The sequence below is a fragment of the Typopeltis vanoorti genome, chromosome 14 (genome assembly GCF_054136105.1).
Source record: "Typopeltis vanoorti isolate ZY-2024b chromosome 14, IOZ_Tvanoo_1.0, whole genome shotgun sequence".
Classification (NCBI taxonomy): Eukaryota; Metazoa; Arthropoda; class Arachnida; order Uropygi; family Thelyphonidae; genus Typopeltis; species Typopeltis vanoorti.
In genome coordinates, this window is record NC_143562.1 from 99,185,877 (window position 1) to 99,198,633 (window position 12,757).

The window sequence follows — 12,757 nt, forward strand, 5'->3', positions numbered from 1 at the left end:
TCCATAACTAAAGTGGCTTACATTGTCTCCGAATAGGGAAAGTGATCACACGATCTTGACTTGGGAGGTAGCACACATCTGCAAATTCCAGTTAAGTAGTATATGTGATTATGACACACCTAGAAGGCTGCTTAAACCAGTACAATGGCATAAAAATCTGCAGGGGAATCAACAGGAAGCAATATTACACTGTAAGCTCAAGGTAAGAGTTAGATGGATGAGTAATATCATTAAACAAGAGCTGGAAAAAAAGATAATGTTATGGAGGGTATATAAAGAGAAAGGTGACCAGCTAACACATTAACTGTACAAGAAACAGGCAAGAAAGGCAAACACAGATTATGAGAAGAAGAATGACTCATTACTCATTAAGAAGATTAATCTTAATGAGTAATGGTCACAAGGAGACAGAAGCAGATAAAATAGTTGAGTTATTGAGTGACCATTTTGCAAGGGTATATCATCTGAGTGAGGTTACTGCTTTAACATACGTGACAGACACTAACGTGCGAAGAGAGGTGGATAAATTGGAGGTTCTTAGGATATTGCAGAATCTCAATGTAAATGCAGCTGTAGGGTTAGATGGGATATCAGCTTGGGTTTTTTGAGAATGTGTAAATGAATTGGCAATGCCGTTGACTAGGCTCTTTAATTGGAATGGAAAGAAGGCAAAATAATTCTCTTGATTAAGGGAGATTCTAAGACTGCAGTAGCAAATTATAGACCAATTAGTATTTCAGGCATGGTGTACTAGAAAAATTGGTCAAATAGAGAATTCAAGAATGGGTGGATAAAAATATGATACTGTATGAGGCAAAATGTGGCTTTATGAAGGGTCATTCCTTAGTAATCTGCTATCTTTTTATAACAGAGTAACAGCAGAGTTAGATAAAGAAAATGGCTACCCATTGATTCTGCTGGATTTGCAAAGGCATTTGACAGAATACCCATGGAACTATTTAAATGCATTAAAAATGTGTCTGATGTGTATGGACCATGCGGCCAAACCACTGGTTTGAGAATGGCAATATTGATTGCTTGGTTTTCTAAGTGTTTTAAGTAGAAATTGGATTAAAAGGGAAGCCCATTGCTATCCCATCTAGCTGTTTGTATATTGTTTCTTTCCATGTGAAATAACCAGCATGTACTGTAAATTTGAACAATTCAAATATGTCTGGGGGGGGGGGGAGGTTGTGACTAACAAATCAAGGGTCTTAGTTATAGTATATTGGTGAATGACAAAGTAATATAGAAACTAGCCCCCCCCCCCTCTTCCCTTAGCTAATTTTGGCCAAAACTGCATCAAAGGCACTGCTAGTTCTCATGTACATGGGATGACACACTGTCCAGTCCCACTGATGTAGTCACATTGATATGTTTCAATATTCTAAGTCCCTCCAGTTTGTCTACTTCAATTCTCACATTAGTCTCTGTCACATTACTAACTGCAAAATGCTGCATAATGTTCATCATTAGCCTAGATTTGAAAACAAACTGCCTGAAGTTGTGCATGTTATTTTTTAATTTAAATTATAAAAGACAATTTGAAAATAAATAAATAGGGAGAGTTTGGCTGGCTTTTATTTTCTCAGCAGCGAAAGGTTTCAAGTGAATTAGTTTGTTGCATGGTATTTCACTGTATTAAGTAAACAAAACATTTTAACAACAAATTTTTCTTATGTGTGTGGAGTTTTGCAGGTCAAAGGGAAAAATGTGGACAATAATTAATAGCTTTCATGTATGAATTTATATCACAGCATAAATCCTTTTCAGGAAACCATTATATGAATTAATATGTTTTAAATATTAAAATATTCAAAAACAGGAAAGTAAATCTTACAGGAGCAACTATTTTTCCAGTTTGTCCCACTTGCATATCATTTGGTACAAACCCAGCATCAACAGCAGCACGAGATGCACCCACAGCTGCTTGTAATTTGTCTGCTAGATCATATAATAATTTGAAATTATCTGCACTTTTCATTCCTCGTCCTGCAAAAAATAAATAAAATAAAAAATTATGATTTTCTGTATTATCAGGTCAGTAAGAGTCTCATTAATGTTGCAACAATTTATAAATGTTAATATCATAACATTCAAACTACTTAATATATTTAAAATTCTTGACTCATTTTTAAAATGGCATTCACTTTAATATTGTAAAGTCCACAATCTATATAAATTAGAATGTCAACACATAATTTTGATTCCTAAAAAACTGGAGGATTTAGGACAATTTTTCAAGACCCATATTTGAAATTAGTGCATGTAATGAACTTTCCTAACCTTACTTTCATCTCAAGGTAAAAAAAAATATTCAGTTTTGCACTATTATATGATTCTTTTAAATCAAAAACATGATAAGCACTATATTTCTATGGTCATCTTAAAAATCAAAGGAAACATGAAATAGCATTCATTGACTGCTAGAGTTACCACTTCCTCTAGGAGGGTGTGCTGAAAAGTTATGATAATCGCCATGAAGGAACTGAGGTAGAAACATGTAAACTTACACATCATTCTACATATTCCCACGAAGTGTTATACACTTGTTGCTGCATCATTTGCAATCCTCTGAGGAAAAAAATTACTTTTCCTTGTTGCATAAACCAGTCCTCAGCTGTAGATACGAATTCATCATTTGTGGTAAATTTTGTTGCTTTCAAGTGTTTCTTTAAATTGTTGGAATAGAAAACAGTCAGATGGGGCCAGGTCTGGTGAATAGGGTGGGTGAGGCAGATATTGAAAGCCCAAGTTATGTATTGTCTGCTGGGTTTCAAGAGCAGTGTGTGCAGGTGCACCCTTCTGTAAAAGCAACAAGCCTCTGCTCAGTTTCCCCATGGCATTTTTCCTTCAGTACCTCCTTCATTTCCTTCAGAGCTATTGAATAAACTGCTGCTGTAACAGTTTCACCTTTTTAAGGTACTTGGTAAGGATCACACCATCTACGTCCCAAAAGACAATGGCGAGACCCTTCCCAGCTGAATTTGGGTTTGGAACTTCTTTGGCCGTGGAGAACCTTCGTGTCTCCATTCTATTGACTGTTGTTTGGTCTCTGGGTCATAGTAATGAAGCCATGTTTCATCAAAAGTTATAATTCAAGCCAAAAAATTTGCACCTGATTTCTCAAAATGACCCAAAATCCCTTGAGATGACAACATACGTTCTCCCTTTTGGTTGGTATTCAAACAGTTGGGGACCCACTTCGCTCTGTATGTCCAGATGTTGGTGGATAATGACCCCAAATTTTTTCCTGAATATCTCCAGAGTCTTAGCAATGTTTTTGGCTGGTATTTGTCTATCATCAAGGAACACTGAATGCACTACATGGATTTTCAGGTGTGATCATTGTGGAAGGTCTTCCTGATTTGGGGGCATCTTTTGATCCAGGATACCAAGTTTTAAACTTGGCCACCGATCTGGAAACTGTTGGATATGGGGCAGAGTCCCCTAAAGACTCACACAAAGTTTGGTGAATCTCAGTTGCCAACTTTTCTTGCAGCACGAAAAACTTGATGATAGCTCGCACCTCTGTGTCTTCGAATTTCTTCAAACCTCTGGCATATATATCTTCTTCATCATCAAATTCCTGCCATGTACCCTCAAGTCGTGTACAGGATATGATAGTACTACATGAAAAAAATTACATCATTACTAACTTCCTATCTACAATTTTCCTCCAAATCAGTCTGTTACTTGTCAAGACTCCAACATTATCAGATCTTATATTTCTATCGTCTAAGACACTTTGTAATTAGAAGAAACACATGTATAAACCACAGTGAAAATTATTTAATTGTAAATATTTCATCCTAAGTATCTTAGGACATCATCAGTACAGTATTTAAACAAAATTAGGAATAACACACAGTTAGGGCGCATGATTACAATAGAATCTCATGAAAATGTGCATAACGTGCTAAAGTAGTACAAAAAAAAAAAAACGTTAATTATTTAACACAATTTTGTATGATAATTTCCCATACTTTAGGAATAGTAAGAACGTCGTTGCGGTTTAGGTTTGGTCTGTATAGTAGGGCTTCAGAACTTTCTTTGTATAAACGTTCATGTTTAAATAAAGATCTATGTAAAAGTTTAGCCTTTTCCCAATGGATCCTATGGTTTGGATTTTCAATTCCGTGTTGAGAGAGGCCAGATTTCTGCGGTTTAAGAAGACGAATATGGTCTTGATGTTCCGAGATGCGTTTCTGAACAGACCTACCTGTCTGTCCAAAGTAAGATAATTTGCATGAGCATGGAATCTCATAAACACCAGGTAACATCAAGGGTGAGAATTTGTCCTTAGGAGAAGGTAATAAGAAGGTTACCTGGTGTTTATGAGATTCCATGCTCAAGCAAATTATCTTACTTTGGACAGACAGGTAGGTCTGTTCAGAAACGCATCTCGGAACATCAAGACCATATTCGTCTTCTTGGTCCCTCTGTTCAGGCTTTCTGAACTATGCAGTGCAGCCACTGTAAGACTCTTATACCACCATACTTCAGCATTTCTGGTCGAATATCATCTACTCCTGCTGCCTTTCCACATTTCAAGCCTTTGATGGCTTTTTCTACTTCAAGTATGGATATGTATTCCTAACTGCATGCCTGGTCAGTGTTTTTTACCACTGTGCTGTCATCACTGCTTGTTTCATTTAGCAGTTTTTTCAAAGTAATTACTCCATACTTCAAGGATATCTTTTTCTCCCGTTTTCATGTCACCTTTATCATCTCTAACTCCTTTTACAGCACTCTTTCCTCCATTCCTAAGCTTCTTCAACACCCTCCAGAATATTTTGCCACCTTTTTGATATTTATTTTCTATATTCTTGCCAAAGTCCTCCCATGACTTTTGTTTAGCTAGTTTTACACACTGTTTAGCATTTTTGCATTTGTCTCTATATTCTTTACGAGCACAAGCTGACTTATTTGCCAGGAAATTTTGATATGCTTTCTTCTTTTCCTTCACTGCCTCTTTAACTTCCTGTGTCCACCAGGGAGTTCTGATTTTTTTTTCCTTGCAGACAACCTCACCACATGCCTCTCTGGCAGAATCAATCAATGTTTTCTTCAGAGTTTGCCACTGAATCTCCAAGGTTTGATTCCTGTTCTCAAACTCTTTCATTTTTTTTTCAATAATCTTTGTGTATTTTAGTCTACAGTTCACATCTGAGAGCTGCTCAACTTTTATTCGCTTTAAAACTTTCTTACATGTTATTCTTTTCAATATGAAATTCAATTTTATCCTACTCAAGACTATATAGTGATCACTTCCAATTTCAAATCCTCTGTACACTCTGGTGTCCTGCACCACGGAGAAAACATCACTATCAACAATAACATAGTCAATGAGACTTTTCTTATTCCTAGCCTCTTCTCTCCATGTGAATTTGTGCACATTTTTATGTTGGAACATGGTGTTAGTAATAACCAGTCCATGTCTTGAGCCGAAATCCAACAGCTATTTGCCATTATTATTAGCTTTGCTCTTTTCTCCAAATTTTCCCAAAATGTTTTTGTATGTCTCACAATCATTTCCTACTCTGCTATTTAGATCCCCAACAAGGACCAACTTTTCCTTTTTCATTGTGTCAGTTGCTTTTTCTAAAGCCTCAAAAAATTTCTCCACGTCTTCCTTATTAGAACCTTCTGTGGGACCATAGGCACAAATAAGTCTCATCGTCTAGTTCCCCATTCTCATATTTGCCCACATTACTCTACTTGAGACTGACTGCCATTCAAGAAGAAGATTAGCCTCGTATTTTGTGTTGAATACTATGGCTACTCCTTCTTTTCCTTGATTGTCATTGCCTGAATATAACATTTTGTATTTATTGCTCAGAAAGAACTCACAGTTTTGGTCTTTTTTTGTTTCAGTCACTTCTATTATGTCGATCTGGTACTTATCTAATTCCTCAGCTAGCTCCATTTCTTAGCCATTCAGGCTTCTTACGTTGATAGTACTGATCTTTAACTCTGGTGATGTTGGGTTGGGGTTTGTTTTCAGATTTGTTCCAGTAGCTGACTTTTCGCTGTTCGCCCTGGTTACCTGGCAAAAACAACAGGGGCCTTGTTTAACCTGGCGACGCCCCAGCTGGCATAAAATTTTGTCATGTTGTACCATCATTTTTTATTTTGGTTTAACCAATAAAAATACAATTTGGTCGGCTAAATCCCAAATTGCCAGCCCATCCTCGTTCGTTCAGTATCCAAGTAGATACCCAACAGGGTGCACCACCAGAAGGTGAGGATTGGACATTAGGTAAGAAGCCCTGGTCAGTTCTCCGCATTCCTTTAAAGGCTATGTGGCGGTCTCCTCTCAGTTATACAGCTTTGACCTTTAAGCATCCCTATGGAATGTTAAGGGAAAAAAAAAAAAAAAAAAACACTTCACTTTCTTTTATTGAGATTTTTCTTTGGTTTGTTCTGGTTGTTATAAAGGTTGCAAATGGGTCCTCCACATTCTTGGAATGGACTAAGCATTCCAAGAATGTTTTTTTTTTTTTTTTTCAGATTTGGAAGCATGTGAAATGTTCAGACATAATCCAAATCTGAACAAAAATGATGGTCTAACCACTCCAAGAATGTGGAGGACAACCATTTGCAACCTTTATAGCAACCAGAACAAGCCAAAGAAAAATCTCAATTTAAGAATACTTGGTGAAGTTTATCCCCCCCCCCCCCCCCAACATACAATAGCAAATTGAACTGTACAAGTCCAGAAGAAAATTGTAGCATAACAATCTGAATACAAATCCAGAAGAATCTTAGTACAGGAGGACTTTAGCAGAGTTTATTGTAGTTTTTTATTTATTTATATATTTTTAATTTATTATTTTTTTTTTTATCACTAGAGGCCAGGCTAAGAAAACGATCAATTAACAGTGTAGATTTAATTTACCTTTATAGAGTGTGCAAGAGCATTTAGCTTGATTTCCTATACACATGTATCTTTCTGATGATGACCTCAATACAGGGGTTGAAACGTCAAGTGTTATTTTATTAATAATAAGTAAAATAATAATTTCAACACGCGTGTTTTGTGTCCCTAAATTCGTAAATATGAATGCTGATCACCGTGTAACCTTAAAAGAAAGAATCTTCAGTTATTTTGACAATTTAGACTGCTCAAAACTGTCACAAAACATGCATATTCCCATCTACTATACGTAATCATCATCTTAGACAGAGCTGCTACCTAGTAATGCATACCGAAAACCCATTCACTTCCAATTCATTTCGTGTGTTTGTTTGCAACTTACTCAATGACCAAGATGATGACACTACATGTAGTAGAGGGGCAAGTGCATAATTTGTAGTGGTTTTCAGCAATCTAAATTGAAAACATGGTAGAAAAGAAGAAGTTAAAACTCATGGAAGATCATGAGTCTCATCATTTGAGTAGACAGGATTTCACAAACAAAGATGAGGATTGGAGGTTTTTTTTCTCTTGGTTATACTATGTATGGTGTATATGTATACTAAGTATGGTGGTATAAAAGTCTTACAGTGGCTGCACTGCATAGTTCAGAAGGCCTGGACAGAGGGATGAATTTCAGATGACTGGAATAGAGCTCTTATGCCATATATAAAAAGGGAAATAAAACTGAATGTGAGAATTACAGAGGTATATCCGTACTGAGTGTTCCTGGTAAGATATATGCACGTATACTTGAGAAACGATTGAGAAGAATTGTGGAAGAAAAGCTTGGTGAAGAACAAGCTGTATTCAGTTCAAATAGAGGCTGTGAGGATCAGATCTTCACTTTACGACAAATAGTGGAGAAATCATGGGAATATAACAAAGATCTGTATTTAAGTTTTGTCGATCTGGAAAAGGCATATGACAAGGTACCAAGAGAGAAGCTATTCAATACACTACAGCTATATGGTGTCAATGGGGCATTATATCAAGCAATACTTAGTCTTTATTTGAGTTGCAAGTCAGCAGTTAGAATTGAAGGAAGTACAGGAAGATGGTTTAATGTTAAATCTGGTGTGAGACAAGGATGTACATTATCCCCTTTGTTATTCATTATCTATATGGATCACATTATGAAGTAAAGTGGTATTAAACATGATATCAGAATTGGAGATGTTAATGTCAGCTCTTTGCTTTATGTGGACGATGTTATACTTCTAAATAAATCAGGCTACAAGTTTGCAAGATCGTTTGACTAAATTGAATAACTGTTGTAATAGATATGGTATGAAGGTCAGCAATAAAAAGACAAAGACAATGAAAATACATAGAATCATTGAAAATGTCAACTGTGTTTTGAATGGGGAATCTGTGGAACAAGTAAAACATTTAAGCTACTTAGGCATGATTTTTATTGAAGATGGTAAATTAAACATGAAAATAGACAACAGAATCAACAAAGCCGGTATGGTAGGAAGTCAAATGAATAAATTCATATGGAATAAGAGAGAAATTAGTTGGAACACTAAATTAATTGTATACAAGACAGTGTTCAAACCAGTTTTGACTTATGGATCTGAGAGCTGGGTCAGAAGTAAAACACTTGACCAAAGACTAGAGACCGCAGATATGAGAGTCTTGAAAAAGATTATAGACGTGAACAGATGGCATCAATGACAATATCATATTAAAAACTAGAATATTAGGAAAGAACTTGACATTGTCAGCATCCAGGAATGCGTTAGCAGAGCTAATTTCAGGTGGCATGGTCACTTAAACAGAATGGGCGCGAAAAGATTAGCAAAACAAGTGTTCTCTGACAGGTTGACAGGAAAACGACCCAGAGGAAGACCAAGATATAGCTGGATTGATATGGTACAATGTGCCTTAGATGATAGAAATATAAGATCTGATAATGTTGGAGTCTTGACAAGTAACAGACTGATTTGCAGGAAAATTGTAGATAGGAAGTTAGTAATGATGTAAATTTTTCATGTAGTACTATCATATCCTGTACACCATTTGAGGGTACATGGCAGGAATTTGATGATGATTAATCAGGATTTTTCTGATGTCCTTCTGGTGAGATATCAGATGAGGCATGCAATGGGCAGCTTGTGATAGTGCAGTAAATGAACTGCCTTGGTTGTCTAAACAAGACAACTACAGCCAAAAACAGGTGTATACTAGACCTGTTTTGGGCTGTGGTGTACACTGGATGAGAAACTGGAGTCTAATTCATTGAACGTATACTGAATTTTTATCATGGAGGAACATTTTTTAGAGAATCAAGGCTTGGGGTTTGGGAATGAGGCTCTTATTCTAGTGAGGATTATTTCAGTTATTGGTTCAGTGTAGATGTTTGAATCAGAGGAACAAAAAAAAACTAATCTAATCATGGTAATAATTGAGGCATAAAAATTCCAGAAGTCATCCCAGTTGTCATGTAGTGGAACAGTGCTTGAGGTGCTAATATTTGTAGAAATTGTATTCACTTCCAATCGACAGTTTTCTTCAAAATCCATCTGTTGTCAAAAATAAATCTGCCAGGTCTCCAATACCATCAAATCTAAGCAGTCCTTTTTTAGGTACTACTAATAGCAGGCATCCATCTAGATCACCCTCTGCCATCTTGGAAAACACTGGTTTTGCTCTGCTTTAATATTTTGGTTAATTTTTCTTTATTCTGTATAAATTTGTTCAGCTAACACTCAAATATACCAGCTTTGTTTATTATGTTGTCCATTTCCAAATTTAATTTGCCATCTTCACTGAACATATGCTTAATAACTGTCCAATAAAGATGATTAGGTCAGCATGTAGCATTTGAAGACGGCATGCAAATTAAATTCATGTGAATGTAAATAACCTGTAAATAAATCATCTGTTCATTCATATCATAGAAAGAATATTATGGAGTTTTAGAAGAAAGTGTATACTCTTTTTTACAGCCTACACTTTCTTGTATAAACCATAGTATGACTACTCTCATTTCATATTTATGTCCTTAATTCCAATAAACATTTCATGATAAAAAAAAAAAGAAAAAAAAAGTAATTACTGAGTGGATAATAATGGGGAAAAATGCATTTTTTCGAATCAAGTGTCAGCACTAATGGACTTTTTTTTAAACTAACCTCTAAAAAAGATTGTGGAAAATTTTGTTTCGTAAGTCAAACTATGACAGATATCACACAAATAATTCTTAAAATGCTTATTTAGTTCTATTGTTTACATTTTTAATAACATGAATATCTAGTTTTTATATGAAATAATAATAATAAAATAAAAATTATTATGAAGCAAATGCACTACTTACCTCCTGATATTACTCTTTTGGCACTAGTAAGTTCGGGCCTTTCACTTTTTGTCAGCTCTTGCCCCATCCAAATGGATAATTCATTACTGACATTTACTGATACTGAGAGAAAAGTTTAAATTAATGCAGTTTTGTATTCTTAATAAATTGGTATACAATACAAGTGAATCACATAAATATTTTAATGTAACTAATGAGAAAAACAATTATAAGTTTGGCAAATATAACTATTACATGGATGTTTGTGAATGCCCCAAATGACATGCACTATGTCTTGGCATCTAATAAGTAGGATGATAGTCTCATAATGAGTTATGAAATTATGACAATCCACTACAAACATTCAATAAGTCATGGCTTCTTATTATTAGTGTCTATTCTCCAAAGAAAGAGGAATATTATAATGCCTTCCTAATTCAGATTTACAACAAATAAAAGATAAAATAAACCCAAATGACTATCTATTAATAACTGGAAATTTCAATGCCAAGAGTAGGGAATATTCCACTTGATACAAATATAGGAACAAATGGTAAAGCTGCATACAACAGAAATGGATACAGACTAAGAGATTTCTCCACATATAACTTAAAATTTAATAACCCCCTTTTCAGCATAAATTCAGTTGGAGAACAAGAAACCTAAAAAGTGTAATAGCTAATAGGAAAAAGCTAACATGATACTAGATAGCAGTATTCAGAGGTATGAATCAGATCATTATCTATTACATGGAAAATTAAGAATATTCCTAAGATGGTTTAAAAATAACCAAACCGATGCAGAGAAATACCCAGGAATCTTTCAGAGTTCAATTCTTGAATGACAAAAGTATTAACTATCTTTATTTGCAAAGAATAAATGAATACTGGAACAAATAAAAGAAAATCACAATATTCAATAGAATGGAATAATTTAAAAACCATATTAATAATTGCAGGAATAGTATGTTTTGGAACAAAAAGTAAATGGAAAAGTAGAAGAAGAATAATCTGGGATGAGAACATTGATTCACTAATCAAAGACAAGAAAGATGCATATAAACAATGGATGAATACAATATCACTAGAAGCAGAAATTAATTATAAATACAAAAGAACAATAGCAAAAAATGCACGCAGAATAAAGAATAGAGAAACATGGGATCACTTCATAGCAAACTTAGAAAGAGATCTTACAGTGAAGAGACCAAATACAAACAAAATTCTGAGAAACATGAATCTGAAGGTACTTATGGCAAGACAGTAATGAAACTAAAACTGACATAATGCTAACTATAATTTAAAAACCATATTAATAATTGCAGCAACAGTATGTTTTGGAACAAAAAGTAAATGGAAAAGGAGGAGAAAACCCCAGGATGAGAATATTGATACATTACATGAAATCCAATAAGCAAATCAAAGTAAATCAGTAGGGAAAGATGGAATAAATATAGAACTTTTAAACATCTTTTAAAATTATTTAATAATATATGGAAGGCTGGAAAGTTGGAATAAGGCCATCATCATTCCAATATATAAAAAAGGCAATCAATGCAACTGTGAAAACTATAGAGGAATAAGTCTCCCAAATGCTAGTTATAAGTTATATGCATGAATATTAACTTCAAAACTTGAATCATATATAGAAGATAAACTTGTGAAGAACAAAATAGCTTCTGAAAAGGACAACTGTGTACTGATCCAGCTTTTATATTAAAAATTCTGATGGAGAAGAATTATGAATTCAAAACAGAAACACAGAGCATTTGCAGATTACCAGAAAGCCTTTGATAAAGTCTTAAAGAACAAGCTGTAGATCATACTCAAGAAGTTAAGTATTCCAAATCAAACCAAGATGTATTAAAGCAACCTAGCCATAAGAATTACAAAGTTACAGAATGAAAATAAATAAAGGGGAGTCGGACAACAATGCCCAGTCGCCACTCTTATTTAATATCTATATAGATGAAATAGTAAAGAATTGGAATATATATATATAAAACCAGAATTTAAGATGGATCATGGAACTATATTTAATATTCTTTTGTTTGCAGATGACCACATATTCATAGAAAGAAGTGAACTCCAGAGATCAATATATTCCTTAAACCTAACTGCTAAAAAATTTGGAATGCATATAAAAGAGAAAAAATAAAAATCATGACTTTGAAAGCATCATCTCAAGTCAGATGTAAAATTAATACTGAAAATAAAATTTTAGAACAAATTAACTGCTTCAAATATCTCATATGTGCTATATTTTATATATAAAAAAGCTGATATTAATATCAAAAACTTCCTAAAGATAACAGAGTTGATCAATAGTATCTTCAAACCTAACCAAGTTCAAAAACATACTAGAATTCAAGAAGAAAAGTGAATTATGGACCACAAATATTTCAGAAGAAAAATAATAGAAACCAGAGAAATTAAATTCCTATGATGGACAGCTTTCTGGGATAAAAAAAAAAAAAAAGCACAGTCTACATAAATAACTAAAAATAGATCCAGTAATGAATAAAACATATGAATCCT

The 12,757-nt window shown here is 34.3% G+C and overlaps 1 protein-coding gene across 1 annotated transcript in view; it reads right to left on the reverse strand.

Moving 5' to 3' along the window:
• Window positions 1-12,757, reverse strand: part of wal (electron transfer flavoprotein subunit alpha wal) — a 117,649-nt gene that overhangs the window by 23,633 nt on the left and 81,259 nt on the right. Inside the window, exons 7-8 of the mRNA XM_090404187.1 lie at window positions 10,242-10,343; window positions 1,841-1,992 (exon numbers count right to left, since the gene is read on the reverse strand). Of these exons, the coding sequence (XP_090260313.1) occupies window positions 1,841-1,992; window positions 10,242-10,343 (254 nt within the window). The remainder of the gene's footprint in view (window positions 1-1,840; window positions 1,993-10,241; window positions 10,344-12,757) is intronic.